Source organism: Schistocerca piceifrons, chromosome 7 (assembly GCF_021461385.2).
Source record: "Schistocerca piceifrons isolate TAMUIC-IGC-003096 chromosome 7, iqSchPice1.1, whole genome shotgun sequence".
In the NCBI taxonomy this organism is placed as follows: domain Eukaryota; kingdom Metazoa; phylum Arthropoda; class Insecta; order Orthoptera; family Acrididae; genus Schistocerca; species Schistocerca piceifrons.
In genome coordinates this window covers 551,914,210-551,938,834 of record NC_060144.1, presented here as the reverse complement: position 1 = coordinate 551,938,834, position 24,625 = coordinate 551,914,210, and the positions used below count along the sequence as shown (strand labels likewise).

The following is a 24,625-nucleotide window of genomic DNA, read 5'->3' as shown; positions in this document are numbered from 1 at the left end:
CTATTGTTGATTTGTTTGACTGACGGGGCTGCTAAGTGCTATACCACCTACTGCGCTCCCATGACTTAAGCCCTCGTGAATTCAATTTCTAAACTGAGGGAAACAATTCACGGCATTCGCTTCAGAACTGCTACAAAATCGTCGGGCAATAGACTGCACCGCTCGAACTGTCAACACAACTGGCACTGCTAAGAGTATGCTACGACTTCCACATCGCTGGCAACGGATTATGCACAATGCTGGTGACTACTCTGAAGATCAGTAAAACTCTGAAACACGTATCTATTTTTTAGGAGCTGTAAATAATTAGTTGCCACTATTAACGTTCCAGACCTCGCACAGATCGCTGAGGTGTGAAATAAATAAGAAGTGCAGGGAAGCTAAGAGGAAACGGCTGCATGTAAAATGTAAAGACATAGGAAAAGAAATATTTGTTGGAAGGAGAGACTCAGTGTACAGGAAAGTCAAAACAACTTTCGGTGACGTTACAGGCAACGGGAATTCCATTTTGAAATGCAGAGGAGTGTGCGGATAGGTGGAAAGAATACATTGAAAGCCTCTATGAGGGGGATGATTTGTCTGATGCGATAGAAGAAGAAATAGGAGTCGATTTAGAAAAGATAGGAGGTCCAGTATAAGAATCAGAATACAAATGAGCTTTTGAGGACTTTAGATCAAATAAGGCAGAAGGGATAGATAACATTCCAACAGAATTTCTAAAATCATTGGGGGAAGTGGCAACAAAATGACTATTCACGTTACTGTGTAGAATGTATGAGTCAGGCGACATACCATCCGACCTTTGGAAAAGCATCATCCACACAATTCCGAAGACGGCAAGAGTTGAAAAATGAGAGATTTACCGCACAATCAGCTCATGCACCCAAGTCGCTTACAAGAATAATATACAGAAGAATGGAAAATGAAAATTGAGGATGACGATCAATTTTGGCTTTAGGAAAGGTAAAGGCACGAGGGAGACAACTCTGACCTTGTGGTTAATAACAGAAGCAAGTCTAAAGAAAACTAAAGACACGTTCTTAGAATTTGTCGATCTGGAAAATGCGTTCGACCATGTAAAATGGTGCAAGATGTTCGAAATTTTGAGAATAGTAGGGGTAAGGTGGGGGGAGGGACGGGGCATATACAATGTGTACATCAGCGAAGGGGTAATAGTAAGAGTGGACGACCAAGAACGAAGTGCTTGTATTAAAAGGGTGTATGACAAGGATGTTTCCTCTCGCCCCTACTGTTCAATCTGTACATCGAGGAAGCAATGATGGAAATAAAATGAAGGTTCAGGAGCGGAACTGATATTCAAGGTGAAAGGATATCAATGATACGGTTCACTGATGACATTGCTATCCTGAGTGAAAGTGAAGAAGAATTACATGATCTGCTGAAAGGAATGAACAGTCTAATGAGTTCAGAGTATGTTTTGAGAGTAAATCGAAGAAAGATGAAAGTAATTAGAAGTAGCAGAAATGATGACACCGAAAAATTTAACATAAGGATTGACGGTCACGAAGTAGAGGAACTCTGTTATCTAGGCAGTAAAATAACCAACGATGGAGGGATCAAGGAGGACTTCAGCAACAGATTAGCAATTTCTGAAAGGGCATTCCTGGCCAGGAGAATTCTACTAATATTAAATAGCGGCTTTAATTTGAGGCATAAATTTCTTAGAATGTACGTCTGGAGGCACTGTACGGTAATTAAACATGGACTGTGGGAAAACTGGAATAGAAGAGTATCGATGCATTCGAGATGTGGCGCTACAGACTAATGTTGAAAATTAGGTCGACTGATAAGATGAGGAATGAGGAGGTTCTGCGCAGAATAGAAGAGGCAAAAAAAAAATGTAGAAAACACTGATAAGGAGAAGGGACAGGATAATAAGACACCTGTTAAGATACGAGTGAATGACTTCCAGGACACTAGAGGGAGCTGTAGAGGGCAAAACCTGTAAAGGAAGAAAAGGATGGGAATGCATCCAGCAAATAATTTAGAACGTAGGTTGCAAGTGCTACTCTGAGATGAAGAGATTAGCACAGGGAAGGAATTCGTGGTGGGCCACATGAAACCAGTCATAAGACCGATAAAAAAAATAAATTAAAGTCTGCGGGTCGTCTCCTGGGCTCGTGATGATATCGGTCGGATTTCAGACGACTGGATAATCGCGGCCTGCTTGCTTGAGAGCCGATTTCAGTAAGAGCTGACGCTATCTTTCGAGCATTGAGACCTCATGGAGCCATGGACCCGAGTTATTTGCAAAGCACTGTGCAGGTTAGTGGTGGCTCTATAATGGCGTGGGCTATGGTTACATTGAATGGTGGGTCCTCAGGTCTAAATGAACCGATCATTGACTGGAAATGTGTATGTTCGACTACTTGGAGGCCAGTTGCAGCCATTGATGTAGTTAGTTTGCTAACAGCTCGACATCGTCTGCTGCGCCTCTCCTGCCTCGTGAATATATCGGTTGGACTCCAGAAGACTCGAAAATCGTGGTGTGATCAGCTGAGAACCGACTACAGTTAGTGAGAGCTAATGATAGCGTTCGAGTGTGGGGTGGTGCCGACCCCACGGAGCTATGGACTTGAGCTGTGAAAAAGCACTGTGCAAGCTAGTGGTAACTACATAAGGGGGTGATTGTGTTTACATGGAAGGGTTGGGGTCCTCTGGTCCAACTGAACTGATCATTGACTGGAAATTTTATGTTCGGCTACTTGGACACCAGTTTTAGCCAATCATGTAATTCACGTTCCAAAACGACGATGAAATTTTTATCGATGACAACGCGCAATGTCACCGCGTAAGAATTGTTTCCAAATCTTTTGAAGAATTTTCTGGACAATTAGAGCGAGTGATTATGACACTCAGATCACACATGAATACCATCGAAGATTAATGGGACGTAATGGAGGGGTCAGTTTGTGCACAAAATCCTGCATTAGCAACAATTTCGCTATAGAGGCAGCATGGTTCATTGTTTCCTCAGGGTTGTTCCAACGATTTTTTGAGTGTATGGCACATCGAGCTGCTGCATTACACTGGGGAAAAGGAGGTCCGACACGACATTAAGACTTTTAAAGTGTGTTTGTGGGACGGAGCAACAGCCTACGCAGCCTCCTCGTTACAGTACCTCAAAAAGATTCAAATTTTTTGTGTATTTGTATACGATAAACGACAAAATTCCATTTTAAGTTTACCTCTTGCCAAGTGAACTGTTGATGAGTTTATCCCACGTAACTCCATTTAGCGTTCGATCTGGTAGTTATCTACCAGTACGGACAGGTCGTTAGGTGACCCAGACAGCCAGGCGACGCTCTCCACCTGTCGTAGCTTCATCTCCCATCCCTCTTCTCATCGCATCCCCACCCCTACCCTGCCCAGGCAGACTCCGTCGGAACCCCCTCTCTCCGCACCTTTCACCTCGGCGCGCTCCCTCTCCGCCAATCACAGCCGTCGAGCGCGGCCCGAGATGTGGAGGGGGGGCCGGGGATGTGGGTTATCCGAAGGCTTCTTTCGAAATTGGGTTAATACCGGTGCTCCGCCGGTTGTCGGCGGTGGGGCGGCTTGGACCGCGCCGAGCCGAGCGGCGCTACCGTAGACGGGTTAGGGTGGTGGGGAGGGGGCCGACAGGGGTGGAGGGGAGTGGTAGGGGAAGGGAGAGGCGGGCCCGCGCGCTCGGTGGCGGCGACCTGGGGGGCAGGCGTCGCGACGCCAGTCCGGCGGCGACGCGCTACCGGCGACGACGCAGCGCGCCAGCGTGGCGGCACACGCCGCGACATGCCGACGCCGACGCCGCCTCCGACGCCACCGCCGACGCACGTGCTCGCCGCCGCCCTAACGCTCTGCCTCGTGCTGCACGGTGAGTCGTCCGCTGCCCTGCCGCTGCTGAAAATGCGATCGCTATGCTGCTTAGCAATGTCATTAGCTATTGTAGAAACACTCTCTGCCCCTGAATACGCTCGATATTTACTTAGACGAATTTTCGACGTTACTGGTAAGGAGCGTCCCGACATCATTTGCAGCAAAGGTGAGATTAACACTGAGAATGTTACGCCCCAGTTGTGGAATATGTGATCTACTTACTACAACATTTTTCGGGATTACAATGTCCCGCTATCGAGCGATCTAAACCAATTAAACACAGCTCATTACGTCATAATGCTAGATACACTGACAGCCATGAAAATCACTATATATTGCCCCGTAATATTTCATACGTTATAAATTACTATGCCGTAACAAACCGTCAAAAGTAAACAACAAGAAGCAAACATTCATTGTCAGACAAACAAACTCTTCGTTGAACATATCAATTTGGCCCTTAGCATTCTCAAAAACGTCATTTAATAACTAAAGGCAACGTCCTTCATACACAAAAGATTGTACTGTCACGTAACTTACACATCACAGCCGCAAACGATGAGAATTCATATGTATGTCAAAGTAATTTCTAAAAACGAAAATTAAATCCATGTTACAGTGATTGGATCCATACTGACTAAACTACAGGAAACATTTGAGCGTAACCACAAAGTATATTAGAAAAACGGCTGCTTCTCAACGGGGACGACACTGAAGGAGACCCAGGACTGCCCCTCAGACACTTCCGTCTTTTTGTTTAACACTTTGATGCATTCCTTTTATAATGCGTAAAAAATCTATATTTTCTCTAATATTTTCCCTGAATTTGACAGGAGTCACCCTTTTTCTTCAAATCGCAATGCATTACGCTTACCAACTCTCAGTCATAAGATGATAAGCCATCGCTGATTGAAGATGTTTTTCATTTCCACCACATTCTTCGCCTCACGGTTCTGTCACGTTATTTCATAATTTCCCTCTCTCCCCATCCATTTCTTAGCTGTGCCAACCTCGCGTTTCAGACTCTGTTCCAACTTGTTGTCCTCCTAAATGCAACAGCACTCGTTAATGGGCTTGTGTAATACCGAAACACGCTGTGGTAAACAAATCACACATTCGACAAACGGCGCGTAACATTCTCAGTATTCATTGCTGATACAATTCTGCGCTGCGTTCAACCAGATAATAATGAAATTATTCTTCTGCACGTCTCCCATTTAGCTGAAGTCCTGTTGTCACATGCTTTATAGACATTTCTTCTCATATACATATATATATATATATATATATATATATATATATATATATATATATATATGCAATATTTTGTTCCTCTGGGAAAATTTTGTTGTCTGGCACGTGACTTACGCCTGTTGTTGCAACAGTTACAAAATTCTGAAATCAACTAATTCCATCGACTTTTTTTACACTATCGTATTTCTTATGTTGTCTAACCATAAGCCACATTTGATTTCTGTGGTAAATTTTCGTTTCTTTCCTTGGAGTACTGTCTGAGAGTTACACCACGCATTTACACCAAAATAAGATTCACTATTTAATTACATAAGCGTGGTTTGTGGCAAGTACCTCCACGGATATGAATGTCATGGTGCGGGCGTAATTTTTCACCAGTGCTGTCGCCGCCAGTAAAACGTTTCTGCGTTTCTGCGCGTCCGCGTCATTATATTATTTACAAAACCTAACTATCAGCCATTGCTGCGAGTGGCCTTCAAAAAGGTGGTTTACAAACACATCTCTAAACATGTAATGTGGTAGAAAGTACTATAATTTAGCAGCAGTTCACTTAAAATTGTACACACGAAACATCAGCCCTGACGATTTGGGCAATGGAAACCGAAGAGTATATCGTGTAAATAAACGCCGCCAATTTCAGATGACTACTAGATGCCAACACAAACCAAAACAAGTGGTCATTTTCGTCATTTCTGCGCACTGTGTTACAACAAAAGATTATTTCCATGCGTTGTTGTCCACGCTGTATAGACAACCATCCACGTATGTCGGTCACGGGATATTTTCAACTATCTAAAATGGAAAAGAAGCGCTATAACTTACTGAAGCACTGGAGGTTTGATATCTTCTGAAATTAGTTTGGCTTCATAAATTCGTCAATGAGTGTCATTGGCTGGAGCGTCAAATACGTTAAATTACTGTGAGTATTGTGCTGAACAATTTTTCTGCTAAATAAATGAACTTATATCAAGAAATGTGCATTTCAGGCAGCATGAAAGCTTAAAACCACAAGTAGCCGGCGATAGTGTGCCGGCGTCCGTTTTCATAATCAATGGCGGACAGTGATGTCACTTTGAATAGCCAGTACATCACTGAATTTTCCTCTCCAGATGTTACTCTTTTTGTGGAAGGGTGTGGCTGTACAAGAGAATGATTACCGACATATTCTGATTTATCTGTTATAATGGAAGGACATTTTTTTTCTTTTTGATTGTATAGCTTCATATGTAGTCTGTTTACAGTTGGCTACCAACACGGTAAGTAATATTATAGTGAATCAGATTTTAATGAGAGATATTGTAGTGTCCAGAACATCACTTTCCCATCTAAGTCCACTTGCAGTGGACATTGGTATTTCAGATAATAATCTCGCTATGTTGTGAATTGCAAGAAAAAGAAAGGGACCGCTAAAGTTTGTGCAAGTAAGTAATCACGAGAAAAATACCAGCGAAGTAAGTAGTTAATCAGTGAATACCTGTAGAATCTGGAGCTAATTTTTTTCCATCTGACACAATTATTAGACCTTCGTGGAAATACGTACATGCATTTTCCTCTTTATCGGCTTTTAACATCATATTTAACTTATCACCTGAACAGAAAAACCTTCAAAACGAAAACCTTTGGAGATTAAGCGAACAGAATTATTATTCAGTGGATAAAGCCAGCGGAAAATGTACCTTTAGTAGCTGAGATGGATAAAAATATGCGGAACATATCTTCAAGATTTGCAGCAATTAAGAAGAAACTAAAATTAAATTTAATAGAAAAAAGTACTGATCTTAAAAATTTTAAAAATGAGACGAACATAATTCATCAATATTTGAAAGAGCTTCAGTTACGACATATGATTTGCTATTGAAGCACGTTAATTACGGAAGACAATAGGTGCAACAAAGAAAGCAAAAAATTAATGGCAACAACGATATGTGCTTACTATGAAAGAAGACAAACGATTGTTTTGTGCAGAGAAGAACAGTTTGTCGGTACCTTAACCCGGAGTGTCCCTCTAATGAAGGTGAAACCTAAACACCTTTTGTAGACAGACAGAAAACTCTTAGAAGCAAAGCAAATTTGCTTTGCTGAAGGCCAGTGAGAACCGCTTGTCCAGCAAAATATTCCAACGAAGATATTTTGAAACTGGTCACTGAGCCGATAAATCTCATGCTAACTATATAAACAACAAAAATGAAACTTTGTGTAGACGCAGTATGTTGTTAACAAACAAATCGTGAGGAAAAACGTTGATAAAGAAAAAAGGGGGAGAACAAATAAGAAAATACTAGATCTGTGGGAGCTAACAAAGCGTATAAAATATCAAGATATGAAGGCGACTGCACGAAGTACAGAAGAGTAATTTATTTCTACAAAATACTAACGTAAACGATAAAATTTAAAAAATCTTTCGGAATTAAACATTACTTCTATCTTAAAACGGCATAATGACCTGTGCTCTTCATATAAATACATGAAAATATTGTCTGTTGAAATGGAGGGAATTACTTCCATCACTTGCCAATATCAGCAAACTAATGGCTGACATGTTATCTTTTGGAAGAATTGGGACATAATAGAGCATTAACGCTCGTAGTCACATGTCTCCGTTGTAGCGTGCACGTTCCCTTCACCCTACACCTCCCATTTCCCCACTTTTCTTTGCCTTCCTTTCATTTGAATCACATGGCGAGTTTTCAGCAAGCCTCAAATGGGTGTAATTCGCGTGATCGTCGTATCTATTACATTGATAGGAAACAGAATGTACATTAATAAAAATGAAAAAATCATTTTCCCACCGAAAGACGTTAAAGAAGTCCATTGCTATGGATTTCAAGTTAAGTGGTGGACACAATATTACAACATTTAATTTAATGAGTTAAGAAAACTGAGAAAGTTGTTTCACAAATTATTTATGCAAAATGGTGTTAGTTGTATTACTGGCCATTTGCTAGAATGGTCGCTACCAATTTTTCAACTTTTGCTTTTCCGGACTTTCGCTACTGGGCTACGCTTTACCATGCAAAATAAACTGTGCAAGCTTCAATTGTAGTACTAATGTGTAGCATCCTTTTCTCCAGCGACGTTTACTTGAAAGAGCCATATTTTCAGATTTAGTTCCTTACGAAATTGTACGCTACAAATCTTTCAGCCCGGATGTTTTTACAGAGCTGAAGAGCTACAACTTGTAAAAAAATGACAAACATTTTGAGAACCTATCTATTTGATCAGTTACAAATGAATTTATTGGCAGTTGCATGCTTTATGTCAAAGATTAGTACCTCATTTTCAGGCATTTTACTCCTTAAGTGCAAAGCAATATCCAAGTTGATGCCCACATCGGTTGCTATATTTTGGCGTAGGGAAACATAAGCGATATTGTCACTATGGATATTTTACACAATTGAACTTAATTGTCAGTTCAGGATCATCTAACAGTGCACGTAAATGATGTTTTAGAATGTCCACAGAGATATTTTTATCTGCTCATAATTCGTAATTTTAATGTGTCGCACTGAAACATCACAGTGAATTTCTACAAAATACATAACAACCAACGTACCTTTATCTTAGAAATTAAACAGGGGATCTGTTATATTTTATCAGTCTACTCGCTCCTAACTATTGCTGCCTTAGAATTGGTTCATACTGCTGGCTAATTTATTCAAAAGTGAGAGGTATTCATTTCCAGAATACCTACTTGAACATTTGTGGCTCTATCAACATGATTTTTTCTAGCATCATTACTTCCAAAATATGCAACGAATGTAGCATTTAGTCAGACATTTCTGTAAGCCATTTCCATATCAGTTACGGAACATATCTCTAACTATATAATCTACAGTAAATACCAATGAAGATTATTATTCTTGACTGAATATAAACATCGTTTTGGTATTAATTACCTATGTCGTAAAAATCAGACCTCACAGGATGCAATGCAATATGTTATTACCTGCATAACACTATTCATTTAGCGGCAATGAAACATCACGGACTAAAACAGAAGCAAATTTACCTAAGACATTGATGTCATCCCAACTTATCAATATATGTGACTACGTTTATTTTGTTTGAAGGAACGACCATGAATTGCTTGTGTTTCGAAAACATTCTATGTAATAAAGAAAAATAACTTTCTTTTGGCCAGGACATGTGAGTATTTCTAACTGTAGAGTAACTTGGACTTGAATTGATATGCGAATATTCACTGCCGTAACAATATACTTTGACTAGAAATATCACGATTAATGGAAGAATCTCTCATCGAACATATTTATGTGTTAACTACTTTTGCTGTAGCTAACTGAGCCATCTCCCTTGCTTTGAGCATTTTTAAGCGGTCTTTTAATTAATTACGTATATAACAGAATATTATTCCTCAGCACGTAAAAACATACGTGGTACATAGAAAGCAGATGACATTTAGTTTATTTTCAGATACAATTTTCTGCAGCTGATGCATCGCTTTCAGATCGTGGGTCTAATCCACTAGAAGATATTATAGAAACATACTGTTGACCCTCACATTTCATAAATATTCAACATTGCTGTTGAGTGTATCTTTCTATATCTGTATATGAAAGAAATTAACAAACAAAAAATTTCCAGTTGTCAAGCATTACTAGCTTCAAGTGTTTGGGATAAATGCAAGCTATGATTGAGAAATGAAGAAATAAATATCATTTTGAAACAAAACGAATAAGTGCTATAATGTTTACATAACTAATATAGGCTCTTGCTCAACATTGAAATTAACGATGCAGATCTCCAATTAAAATCTACGGCAATTACTGCCACACCCTCAATTAATAGGTGTTGGAAATTTTATTCTTTTACATGTACTATCAGTAAAGCAATCATTGCATGGGAACAGACTCACTCAAAGTCGAATTAGTTTTGCGTTTATGACCCGTACATTTTTAAGACATGTTTAACTTGTGTTCATTGCGACACTATTCAAGTAACAAAAAGAAGTGCATATCATTTCCATTCAACATATGTTTCTCGAAATACTGTATTAAATGACAATATGAAATACACGCCAAATTTATAACATCACATTTCTTAATATATACTTTCCAGAAGCTTTTATCAAGAGAATTATAATTTTTTCCAACGTAAAATTACTGTATACTTTTTTATCTGACGAATGGAATGATTCCATTAAAAATTCATGTTTTAGTAAAATGAGAAAATTCAATGCTATATTTACAGCACATGAGTATACTATAATATTGCAGCAAAGTATGCGCAAAAATCTTTCACCAAGATGATGCTCAGAATAAGGAAACCGTTGTAATGGAAGTCAAATAACAATTCCGAAAGGGGAGACGTTGTAAAGATTGAATTTTCATTTACTCAGATCATGGAGAGATGAAACGTACTAGTCTTTCTCAACTAAAAGGCAATTGACGGACATAACATTGATTTGCTGCAGGATATTACTAATTTGATAAAGTCACTGCACAGCAATTTTGTAAGAACAAAACACATGTATTCAGAAAAAAATGTATATACGCAAAGTAACCGCACCTTCACCGACAGAAGTAAGGAGATAAAAACTTTGACACTGTAATTTGTGGATGATCTATTTTTTGCAGATTGTTCAAAGGAAAAAATACAAGAGATATTATCTATTACTGAGCGACTCTGCTGAAAAAATATAATCATTTCCGCAGAGAAAAAATGATGCTTATCACAGCGAAAAACCAATATAAGCCAATATTGGTGTTTAGAATATACTGACTGAGCAAGTCTCAGGATCTGCATACTTGAGCCTTCCCGTATTATACCGCCAATTTACTGAATTTAGAGGTTTTGTGGGAACAATCCAAGGAACGTTGGATCACAAAGTAAGAAAGAAGTCTCAGCTTAAGTAATTTGAGGTAATCACAGTATCATTTTGCTGTATGAAAGGAAAGACAGGTTCTAACCTCGGCCTGAGTACAATAAATGTATTAGATAGTAATGTAGTTTCTCCAATAACTAGCCAGTTCATCAATGCTTAACCGTAAAAGTATGAGAAGTGCTGCGAGCTCAGGTCATCAGTAATACAAGAGAGGAACACAAGAATAGCTATTTACAACATCTATAAAGCTAGACTGTAATCACAGAGGAAGCGGCCACACGGGTAGCGGTTGTTGTCTGGATGGAACTAGGCGTTTTTTTTTTTTTTAGTTTACGGGGTCTTGGGACTAAAAGGGCGCAAGAGAAACACAAGATAGTGGGCCTAGAAGCAATCGGTATTGTAGCTGTAAATTGTCATAGAAGTGTTGGAAAAGAGAGTTCCAAGCGCTAATACAAAACACTGTAGCTGAACTCGTTAATAGGTACGGAAAACTGGATAAAGCCGGAAATAATTCCAACTGATATTCCTACGAAGCACCTAACCGTGTTCAGAAAGGATTGATTTGATACAGTCGTTGGTGGTGTTTTTATTGCTGTCAGAAGTAGTTTACCTTGTAATGAAATCCTAGTAGATAGTTCCTTTGAGTTAGTGTAAAGGCTATAGTTCCCAACCGGTATAAATTTATATTAGGTTCCTTTTACCGCCCCTACCCCCCCCCCCCCCCCCTTCTCAGGTGATACAGTTGCTGAACAGTTTAACAAAAATTGAGTCTCATTTCAAATGGGTACCCCACTATATATAGTTATGGATGTAGTGACTTCAATATACCATCTATACGTTGGCGAAAATACGTGATTAAGAAAGGAGGTAGGTATAAAACGTCGTATGAAATAGGTCTGAACGCTTTCCAAGAGAATTATTTCGAACAATTAGTTCAGAGCGCACTGGAAATTTAAATGGTTACGAAAACGTACCTAAACTATCAGCAACAAATAATCCACAGCAAATAGGGGTTATAATGATGGATACAGGGATTAGTGACTACAAGGAAGTTGCAGCGAGACTGAATATCATAACATCCAAACCCACCGAAAATAAATGCAAATACATCCTTGTGAAAACGCAGATAAAAATTCGCTTGAGACCCTCCTAAGAGACAGTTCCACTCTTTCCAATCTGAATATGAAAGCGTAGACCAAATGTGGTTGAATTTCAAGGAAATTGTATCGACGGCTATTGAGAGACATATACCAAATAAAGTAATAAGAGACGGTACTGATCCCCCATGGTGCACTAAGCAGCTCAGAAGACTGCTGCAGAAGCAACGAAAAAGACATGCTAAATTTAAAAGAAAGCAAAACCCTCAAGATTAGCGAAGTTTTACAGAAGGGTGAAATGTAGCGTCAACCTCAATGCGAGATGCTTTTCATATTTTCCAGAACGAAATTCTGTCTCGAAATCTGGCTAAAAATTGAAAGAGACTCTGGTCGTATGTGAATTGCACCAGCGGAAAAGTGGCATTAATGCCTTCACTGCAGTATAACAACGGTGAAGTCACTGATGACAGTGGCACTAAAGCAGAGTTAATAAACACGATTTTCCGGAATTCCTTCACCAAAGAAGGCGGAGTTAATATTCCGGAATTCGAATCAAGAGCAACTGCCAACAAAAGAAACTTAGAAGTATATAACCTCCGAGTAGCAAAGCAGCTAAATCACCTAATAAAGGCAAGGCTTCCGGTTCTGACTGTCTACCATTCATGTTCCTCTCGGAGTATGGTGATACAGTAACTCAGTATTTAGCAATCATAGACAACCGATCTCTCACTGAAAGATTCGTACCTAAAGACTGTAGACTCTACACGTCGCACCAATACCCCAGAAGGGAAACAGGAGGAATTCGCTAAATTACAATCCCTATCGCTAACGTTGATCTGGAGTACACATATGCAGTGTTCGAAAAATATGAATCATCTAAAAGAAACCTATTTATTGACAAACAGCTAACAGGGATTCAGAAAATATTCCTCTGGTGAAACACAACTAGTTTTTTATTGTCACGAAATAATGAATACTATTGATAGGGGATGTCAAATTGATTACATCATTATTTATAGATTTCCACAACGTTTTTGACACCATACCTCAAGAGGGATTTCTAATAAAATTGCGTGCTTATTGACTATTGTCTCAGTTGTTATATCCTGTCAAAGCTGCTGTTCCTGATTTACATCAAATTGATTACATCATTATTTATAGATTTCCACAACGTTTTTGACACCATACCTCAAGAGGGATTTCTAATAAAATTGCGTGCTTATTGACTGTTGTCTCAGTTGTTATATCCCGTCAAAGCTGCTGTTCCTGATTTACATAAACTATTTACGACACAATCTGAGTAGCAGTCGTAGATTCTCATGTTGTTATTTGGTGTCGTATTAGGTCATAAAATGGTTAAAATAAATTGCTACATGATTTAAACAACATATGTCTATGGTGCGAAAAGTGGCACTTGAATAAATAATGAAAAGTGTGAAGACATGCATGTGAGTACCAAACGGAGTCCGCTAAACTTCGGTTACACATAAACAGACAAATCTGGTGGCCTTAAATTGGACTAAATACCTAGGTATTACAATTACTAATAAATCTCAGTTAAAAAGATCACACAGGTAAAATGTTGCAGGTAGGGCATAGCAATTATTTATTGGCAGAATACTGAGAAAATGCTACAAATCTACTAAACAGACTCCCTACGCCATGCTTGTACATCCTCTTCTGTAGTACTAATGTGCGGTATGGGATTCGCATCAGATAGGGTCGACGGAGAACATAGGAAATGTTCGAAGAAGGGCAGTTTGTTCTCTACTATGCTGAAATAGGGGAGAGAGCGCTACGGATATGATACGTGGATTGGGGCGGAAATCATCAAAACAAAGACGTTTCTTGTTACAGCGGGATCTTCTCACCAGTTTTTTTCTCAGGGTGTGAGAATATCTTGTTTGCCCCCACCTACATAGGGAAGAATAATGATCACAATAATATCAGTGAAATCAGAGCTCACACAGAAAGATTTTAATGTATTTTTCCAGAGCGCTTGTCAAGAGTGGAAGGAAAGAGAAATAGCTTGATGGTGGTTCGATGAACGTTTTGCCATGCAGTCAATTGTAAACCGTAGAGAAATCATTTACATGTAAACGTAGATGAATTTGAGACAGCTAAAATTGCTGGGAAATACAAATTGGGGGGCAGTAAACACGGGACGGTCTCAGGAAAACAGCGGGACCAATACGAAAACTGAACGGTCCATTCCTAGCCCCTACGACGACGCTGCTTCGAAGAGACGCTAACTAACAAATATTCTTCAGGTGCAGGAAGTCGAGAACAGTGTGGAAACCCCACAGAGATAACACGCTACCATGCTCCAAATACGTTGTAGCAAACACTTTTGCTTTCAGAACTGCTTCCAGTCGTCTCACTACGGATGGACGCAATTTCTACATGGTTTTCACCGAATATTATAACACTAATGCTGGAAAATAGTGGAGATAGACAGCAATCACGCATCCTTCTCTGCAAAGCGGACTACTAAGGTTCACTAATACAAAAAGCAGGTGGCTGTGGCGGCCGGGGGATATGTGACAGTTTATCCTGGTGCTCTCAACATCAGACCTGGGTGATGCGAGCTGTGTGAACACTGGCAATGTCGTATTGGAACACAGAATCACTACTGGGGAACAAACATTACACACCGGGATGAAACTGATTAGCCAAAATGGTCGAATACTCCTCGTCAGTAATATGATCAACCAGTCTCATGGAATACCACGCTATGGCTGTCGATATTGTCACCGAACTCTCGCAATGTTTCACTCTTTGGACGTAAATTATGTCAGAATCTAGAAACAATGTCCAACGGGGTCACCGGACAAAATGAACCTTTTCCATTGCTCCATTGCTTCGACATCCCGTTTTCCCGTTAGGGGCACTTGTATTTATTGAGGAGAGTTTTTGTAACTCCATCTCGCCCTGCAGTTACCTGCTATTGCAGCACACTTTGCATTGTTTTAGTTCTGACAAGGTCCGCTGGTACTACTATCAGTTTTGCTGTGGTACCTGGAGTCCACTTCCTCCTATTTTCCGTGATAGTCGTGTTCAGCAAACGTGGCGGTCACTGAACACTTTCGTCCGGGGTTGTGACTTAATGGACGATGTCTTTCTGATTTCCCAGTATGCGATATCAGTATTCGCAGCGGTACCTCTTGAACCACCACGCGAACGATTTGTCCACGTTCGCATTCACTTAGCTCCGGCATCATGCACGCACAACTACACACTCACTTTTCTCACCGCACTTGACACTTTCAACGTATTGAGGTAATTGCAACAGGTGCCGTTCGTGGTAAGATACAAGAGTGCAACCTGAAATCGAGGCTATCATCAGCACATATGCTCAATCATGAATTTCTTGTAACGCTTCCATATTTTTGTCAACTGTCTGTATCCCGAGGGAACTCCAAATGTTATTATAGGGAATTAGCTTCAGTTTAGTTATTCCCCGTTAGTGTACACCACTGTAGCAGTTTTGCAAGAGGAGCTGTAATATCCTCCACCCATTATTATGCTTGCCAAGGGCCATGCCTCATTCGTAACACTGGTTCCTGTCACAACACCGAAGTTAAGAGTGATTGGGCTTGGCTAACACCTGAATGGGTGACCGTCCGGTCTGCCAAGTGCTGTTGGCCAATGGGACGCACTCAGCTCTTGTGAGGCAAATTGTGGAGCTATTTGACTGAAAAGTCGCGGCTCCGCTCACAAATACTGACAACTGGCATAAAGAGCGGTGTGCTGACCACAAGTCCCTCCATATGCGCATCTAGTGACGCCAATAAGCTGAGGATGAGACGGCGGTCGGTCAGTGCCATTGGCCTTCCGAGGATTTTTCGTACGGAGTTTGGTTTAGTTCAGTTTTCAGTTATTGCCGGCCGGAGTGGCCGAGCGGTTCTAGGCACTACAGTCTGTGCCCGCGCAACCGCTACGGTCGCAGGTTCGAATCCTGCCTCGGGCATGGATGTGTTTGATGACCTTAGGTTCGTTAGGTTTAAGTAGTTCTAAGTTCTAGGGGACTGATGACCTCAGAAGTTAAGTCCCATAGTGTTCAGAGCCATGTGAACCATTTTTTTTAGTTATTTGCGTAGTAGTAATGTGCATCGTCTAGCAAGATAGAATCACAGAAAGAGTGTCACAATAAATGTCAATAATTATGCAGAAAATTAGGTGATGAGTTTTACAGGAGCTTGAGGTACTTTCAAGAGATATGTTAGACGTGGCTCGATGAAGTGGTCGTGTCGAAAACCAACTCTGATATTTACGGAAAACTGTGACACAACTTCCGCGTAAGGGTTATTTTCATCCCACTCACGTTTCCTCCCGCTATTCATAACAGGATTACGAGTGAATGGGACCTGAAATCTGGTCAGAAACAGGTAACTGAGGCACCTAATGGTAGCATCACACTCGTGCATAGAATTGTGTAACTGTGCCTTTGTCGGATGATGAACCACGTTGTAGATGATGTGGCTGAAAATGGCCCTCGCGAAACACTCTCAACGCGCTAGTTTGCAAAGCATCTGTTGTTCGTACTACCGTTCAGTCAGTTGTGGTGGGATCGTCTCAAAAATTTCTGGCGTCTTTTCGGCGAGCATGGTTGTGCCTGTGGAGTTCACGTTTGCAAGTCCTTCATTTCATGACTTCAAAAAACCAGCCTCCGGTAGTCATCGAGCAAATTAGATAAGCAGCCGCCTTGATCACCTATGTCTGCTGGGAATCTGTTTCCTGTAAAACTTTTCAGAAACGTGGTCATCATCTGTAACTTCCCCATAAATCATATGAATGGGTGCAATCGCTGCAATATAGTATCGATAATACGCAGTTCAGCTATGCCGCAAATGAGTTACACAACGACTGCCACGAAATTTTTTTGCTGAGATCAACAGAATCGCAGTCCGTGCAGACAAAATTTGAGTACAGTGTGGAGAAAACCGTATTGCCAGCGCGTAAACAATAATCAGAAGTCCAGATGAATCGCTTATGTAGAGCAAGCCATTGACTGTACTACTCAGTGTACATCTTAGCATATATACCTATGTATATTATACACTATGCTTTTGTAATTTTTTGTGTGAGACTTATTGTCCTAAAATTAAATTAAAAACAAATCTCAACGAGTTTCTTGATCAGGATTTTTAGGAGGTTTCCTTTTCTTGTAAGGTAAACTTTGGATCTAGTAGTCCCTTCGAGATATTTCCAATTGGGCTTTCCATCGCTAGACTACAGGCTTGCCTCGTGTTTGGCACAAGAGTCTCGGACTCTACTGCATTTAATAGAACAACTTCATGGTAACGAGTAAGAAAAGAATAAACAACAAAGAGAAAAGATAAACAACAAAGGTAATTAACAGTTGGTGGAACATCCTGACATGAAGCCAATAAGCTTCATTTCATTAGAGTAGAAGGTACGTAAAGGCCTCTGTGGATACAAATATTCCTTTCAAGCAAAGCCCTGCGCTTTACTTCAGCTCAGTGATGTTCAAGCTCGTATCTTCTTCAATTTCTATACGCCATGTTCGCTTTCTGAATGTACTTGACTAAGCATCTCCTACGCCTTGTTCAATTTTTGGCACAATTTCCGTCAATCACCCAGTAAATAAAGATGTAAAGCACCCTACAGTAATTTTGTGCAGTATGTATGCATAGTTTCCCACACGTACTAGCCAATAAAAAATAGCGTAGCTTAGCATAATCGTACGAAATTATTGAGAAGAGATAGAATGAACCGACACATGAAAAATCCCGGTGGACAGTGGTTTCTCTTCCCTGCTGTGAAACACACCTCTTTCAATGCATGCGGTAAACAAATAAGTAAACGAAGGAAAAAACATTGCTGCATCACACTAACACGGACGAGCTTCTGATGTGATCCGCTTGCTATTACGTACGACCTGCCATCGCTAAGGAGGTTTCCAATGTGTCTTTTGTTGTCTGACGTCATCAGTCTTACGGAATCAAGCACTGTCTGAAGAACTCCATGATGGTCACGGATGCGCTGGGATGCAATGATGCCGCCTTCCTGTACAGTTTGTATGTCATTAACGGGTTTTGCATTCACTAAAGACTTCGACCTCTTAACCAAAAGTCCAAGCGGTGAAGATCGAAGGAACTGGCTGGTCAACGTACTGCACCTCCCGAACCTCTCCATTGCCCATTACATTTTGGAAAAATGGACTGGTATTCCCATCATGCGATGAACACCAACTCCAGTCGTTGTAAGAATGATACCCCCTCTAGTGGTGCGAAGTCTTGTGGCAGGAATGGGGATACCCTGCACTAGTCAAACTGTTTGGTAATAGGTAAGGCCCCACTAGTCTATTGTTGAACATATATTAACTGAAAATCGGTGGTAATGCCTTACTTCTTCAACTGGGTGTGGATGTGCATCAGCCAACAAATGTTCGTTACGAAAATCAACAGTTTCATCTTGCGTGAAGTCACACTCGTCTGTGAACGCCATTATTGTTGTGGAAACAGAATTTTCATCCTATATTTCCTACAGCCATTAGCAGAAGTGTTTTCTGGCATTTTGTGGTCGAAGGGCTTTCACACGTCTTCCATGATACGGGTACAGCAACGGTTCATGTAGGGTCGGCCAGACAGGTGGAATGACTAATCACCATAGATGCTGAAATTCTAAGTACACCTGTTCCGGAATGAAATTTCACTCGTTGCAGAACTCGCTGCTCCGCAACTAGAATCCGTTACTCGCTGAAAAAGACGGCTGAATAGTTGTGCAGACTGTAATCTCCATTCTGGATATATGTTAGTATGGTGCACAAGGGATCGATGGTTGATTCCATTTGACAGACCGTAACAGAACAGTCTGACACTTCCCCAATGGAATAATAAGCTTGCATTATATGTGTAAATCGTACATGAAACTACAATGTAAAAGAATTTCACAAACTTGTCAGAATACAGTTTGGGTCCAATAGAATTAATGTATGCGTTGCATTTACGCAGAACTGGGAACAAGGTCTGCAGTAGCAATACGATCAGGAGTGTACTCGGTGCCGTATTCAAGGACAATAACAGAGGAATTTGTCCTTATTTGTCTATTGTATTCTGTGGGTCATCCGCAACAACAAAGAACGTGCTGTAAGAAAGATGTATTTCACAGCAGAGAAAATGAACAAGTGTTCTTAGCTCTTAGGACACGCATTTTAGAGCCCATGTCTACTGAAACCTTTTTTTCCCTTGTTTAGGTCCCTATTATCACCTCTGAAAATGTGGAATAGTGTTTTCTACAAGCCTTGCACATCGCTTTGATTAACAGATTTCGACTTTAGTAATTTCATACACCACTACAGAAAATGTCAGCTCAACAAGACCATTTCAGTACAGATACTGTAGTTTTGCGTTCGTTACCCGTTTTAATTATTTATGATTACTGATTATCATCGTTCAAATGTGTGTGAGTTCCTAAGGGACCAAACTGCTGAACTCATTAGTCCCTAGACTTACACGCTACTTAGACTTATGCTAAGAAAGACACACACACGCCCAAGTCCGAGCGAGGACTCGAACATCAGGCGGGAGGGACCGCATAATCTCTGACAGAGACCACTCCAGGCGGCACCATTGTCATTTACTTACTTTTTCAGTTTACTTGATACCTCGTTAGCGGAAATGCGTGTGGTATATAAACAGATAGTCTGACATACTGTAATTCAGATTAAAGTTAAATCTTCTTCTCTACGTGATTCAGTGGGTGAACTTAATCATAACCGGAAGGATACTGTGCTTACTTGCTTGCGATTCAGGGCTAAGTCCTTTTATCTCCCGTTACGTGATTTTGGTGTAAATTTCTCAAGGAGGGCAACTCTGACACGTTGAATATTATCAGTAGATTCCACATGTGTATGATTTTGAAGTGTAACTCATATTGTAGCCAGATTTCCAATTTATGATCCCGGAGGGTACTGAGAAACATTAGTGGGGCTCCTTTCGTCGTTATCAGGATCACTTCCATGTCTCCTGCCAACTTGTAGATACTTTTCGGACATTCCACCTATATTATTATTCTAAGACACATGTGCAGATGATAGCTAATCTAGGCACTATTAGCCCAGAAATGAGCTACGCAAATAGGCGATGCATCACAGATGCGGAACCTATCACTAGGAATCCAGTTCTCAAGGTTCCTTTTCGCGGAAAATCGGTATAATGAATCACGGAAACTCTCCAGCAAACGAAGAGAAAAACGTTTCCTCTCGTATACCGTAGTCAACACACTCCCTTTTAACCGTATTCAGCTACGAGTTACACGATTAGACATGCAGAGATTTAGTGGTGTGATTTATCGGAAGCATCAATATGATTCTGACAATTTTTGGTGCTGGTTTTATGGGATCAAACCAACAGAAAAATATTATGAAAGCATGGCAGTAGATACTGATTTTTCGCCGGTATAGTTGGAAGAATTTAGAGTAATGGTACATTATCTGATTTCAGTCGTCAGTTGTCAAGAAATTCTCACGAGGTCATCAGGTCTATGCACACTTCACAGACAACTGAGTGGTTTACGATTCGATGTATCCATCAATAAGATGCTTTTGGGAATGGTTTCGGCAGACCAACCAAAGAGGAAAGTCATGTAAACATGAGAGAAAATACTAGTTTTTGCAGCTATAATTGTAAGATGTTGGCGTAATAGCACGTTACCTGGCTCCACTTTTCATCTGGCAAGAAATTAACACATTAGCATCAACTCCATGTGCAGATTAGTCCCTTTAATCACGGACTGATTGAGAAGATTGTAATTTGGTGCATGCATAATTTTTTTTTTTGTTTGGGAATTTCTGGCAATGTTTTTGTCAGATCAGTCCAACGAAAAGGTCACGTAAACATGAAAGCACGTATTTCTTTTATGCAGCTGTAAGTGGAAGAACTAGGAGTAATGGACTTATCTGGCTTCAGTTGTCAGTTGCCAATAAATGATCATAATATCATCAATTCTGCTATAAAAGAGGACATGAAAGAGGCAGATATAAAACAAGATGAAATTCAAGACAGAAAATTATTTGGGCAAAAAATTCATGACTGGGTAGTTGGTCAAGCTGAAAAACCAAAGAAAACTGGAACCACATGGTCTGATGAAAGGAAAAGAGCTCATTCCGAGAGAATGAAAACAATTTGGGCAGAGAGAAAGTCTAAAAGAAAATAACTGAATGCCCCGTGATTGTACTTCGCGTGGTCCAGTAGGGCCCAAACGTGAATAATAATAATAACAATTCTATTAACACATGAGTATCCTGAATCATGGTCTCTTCGAGTGGATTATAATTTGGAGTATGCATTAATAATATTCTGACAATTTTTTGGAATTTTTATGTCAGATCAAACCATGGTTGTAAATATGTTTATTGTTTTCTTATACAATTGGAACAACTTGAGCAATGGCACATTATGTGCATTTTATTTTAACTGACGGGTAAACAAAGCCAAACTTCCCAGCCGAACATCCACGTTTTGATAGAAATAATCCTCTCTAGCTGTAGAATATTTTTTTATTGAAAGTCACGACCGGTTCCACGCTACTAGAGGACGCATTCTGAGTCAGTACTACCTTGCCAATCCGCCCCAATAGCTGAACGATCAGCGCGTTGCAATGCCACGCACGTGGGCCCGGGTTCGATTCCGGGCTGGGATGGGAGATTTTCTCCCCTCAGGGACTGGGTGTTGTGCTGCCCTCATCATCATTTCATCCCCATTGTCGACGTGCAAGTCTCCCATTGTGGCGTCGCACTCAATAAGACTTGCACTTGGCGGTCAAACTTCCCGCCTGGAGACGGCCGGAGACGCCGTGCGGTTCTAGGCACTACAGTCTGGAACCAAGCGACCGCTACGGTCGCAGGTTCGAATCCTGCCTCGGGCATGGATGTTTGTCATGTCCTTAGGTTAGTTAGGTTTAATTAGTTCTAAGTTCTACGCGACGGATGACCTCAGAAGTTAAGTCGCATAGTGCTGAGCCATTTTTCCCGCCTGGGAACTCCAGGCCACTGACACCATAGATCATTTCCACTACTTTGCCTGCTGCCATTCACCAACCTTCCCACTTGTGGCGTGATTCTGCTATACCCTTCGTTTTAAATAATGACGATTGCTTTTAGCGCACTGTTTGTTTACTACCTGACGTGAATGATGGGGTATGGTTCTAACGCAGTTACCTTTCCGTGATGACCTGTTAAACAGATCCTTAGCACATTATGTGTTATCAGTTTCCAAGAAATGATTAGAACACCACCAATTCTGTCTTGGATCGTAGATTGACACGTTCTCAAATTCTCTTTGTATATTGTATATCAAATGACTGATGTGTGAAGACTTACAGGTGTTCTTACGGGACCGATGTATCATATCACTGGTTCTCCATTACCTATCTGTCATGCCAGAAATTCACTCGAGTATTTCAAACAATGTGCATAATCTCGTCAGCCACAATTTACGAGAATATTGTGATTCGCTAAGTATTCCGCGGATTATTCAGAATAGGTCATCCGCAAATTGGCTTTTAGGAGCACATAGTTCATAAAAACAACAATAAAAATTGAAAAAACAACACATTTACATATGTTTGGGGCGAGAATCCTGCTTACAAGTTAATATGTTAATATTTTCCTAGCATTTGTTCAAATGGCTCTGAGCACTAAGGGACTTAAATCCTGAGGTCATCAGTCCCCTAGAGCGTAGAATTACTTAACTCTAAGTAACCTAAGGACACCACACACATCCATGCCCGAGGCAGGATTCGAACCTTCGACCGTAGCTGTCGCGCAGTTCCAGACTGTAGCGCCTAGAACCGCTAGGCCGCTCCGGCCGGCTAGCATTTGTTAAACTTCCAGTGTGTATAGGCTACCATCATTAATAAGATACAGTGTTGTGTTTTAAAAATAATCACAAATAAACGACATTTCTTACAGAAAGATTGTTCGGATAATTTGGTGAATTACTCATAGCGTACATGCGACTGGGTTGGAAAATTCCGATTTTCCTGCATGAAACTGTCTCCCATTCCCACCCCTCCTTGCACCCCTCATTGCACCCTCAATAATCTCCAACCCCATGATGATTCAATTACGAGTACACTGCACTGTTATGACGAAAACTACTGCCAGCACGTCTTGCAATAAATGTCACCATCGAAGGTGTATTTCAAGGCCTGAAACGTAAAGCTCGCGATGATGAATCTGCAGACCAATCAGTGATTATCTTCGGTAACCTCTCCCGTTTCATCACAGCCACTGAAACAGATGCTCAACGACATAGTGGGTCACAGTGATGGCATGATACTGAATTGGATCGGAAGTCCCATTGCGGATAATACTAGCACACCATCCTCTTACTGAGCTCAGCGCCTCATTCAGCGTGATTTATTTTTCCTGATTTTTCTCAATTACTTCAGGAAAATTCCTGGTTGGTGCAAATTAAAAGACCGCGGCCGACTCCCTGTTCCATCCATGTCAAACTAGTTCAGTATCTATCTAAATGCCTTAGTATATGAATTACATTTTTTTGCTTCTTGAATTGTAATACAACGTGTCCAGTATCTTGTAAAATCGATTCACGTACGAATAAATCTTATAGTACTATCAATTCCAAATCTTATTTCTTTAAGACAACTATGTGTTTTACACTGGCCTCTACACAGCTACATTTCTCCTACAAGGTACTGTTCTATTTTATGTCCGTAACGACTGCTAGATACCGAAATTTTAGGGTAAAGCATAACATTAACCGGCAATTTACAGGAACAGATTGGGTTCATGAACATTTGTCATCGACTATCGTCTTTCGCAAATGATATTTAAATCAGCCCTCGATACCTTTTAATGTGGTTTGGGTGAGAGAATGGTACTATTTTACGTAGGGATCAGAGGTGTTTATGTAGAATTTACGCCACAAGATACGAAAGCTTGTCTGCTGTACGAAGCGAGTGCTTCGTCCGAACTGCCCAGTCAACAGGCTGAATCCAGTTCACAGGCACTTTGCTCTGACACCGCAGCACGTGACGTATCGTTTTTAGGAGCAGCGTTGGAAAAAAGGTTTGTAAAATCGTAGTGCCAATTATCCCGTCAGATTTGTGTGTCTGTGTCATCTGTTCACAGAACCGTACTCAAATCAAACAACAACCTAACAAAGTACAGGTAACGCCACTGCCCGCGGTCAGTACTGCTACAGGCTACTGCAGTCGGTTCATGATGGAAACTATGAAGCTGAAACGTTCTTTGTTTCTCATGGAGCACGGCTGCATTTATATCGGATCGCGATCTCGATGAACCACCAACGGTGTAGTCCTCAAAGCTCTCATTCAGTGACATCAAATGGAGTTGCAAAATTTGAAAACTAGAGTGAAGTATGCTATTAACGAAACTCGAGTTATTGGACAGTTCCTTCGCCAAAAAACCATAACTTCTGATGGGTGTGTGAACAATATATTGCTGCTTCTTTTATCTCAATTTCGTCTGGTGCTCATGGATGATCCACTTGAAAATGACGCACTGTATGTCTCATAGAACAAAGTGAAGCATGCGGAAAGGGGCGAG

General features: G+C 40.7%; 1 protein-coding gene across 1 annotated transcript in view; it reads left to right on the top strand.

Annotated features, from left to right (window-relative positions):
- The first annotated feature begins 3,779 nt into the window (after positions 1 to 3,779).
- The window catches only part of LOC124805157 (carbonic anhydrase-related protein 10-like), a 383,495-nt gene continuing 362,649 nt past the window's right edge, over positions 3,780 to 24,625 (top strand). Inside the window, exon 1 of the mRNA XM_047265635.1 lies at positions 3,780 to 3,871. Coding sequence (XP_047121591.1) covers positions 3,790 to 3,871 — 82 coding nt within the window. The 5' untranslated portion in view covers positions 3,780 to 3,789. The remainder of the gene's footprint in view (positions 3,872 to 24,625) is intronic.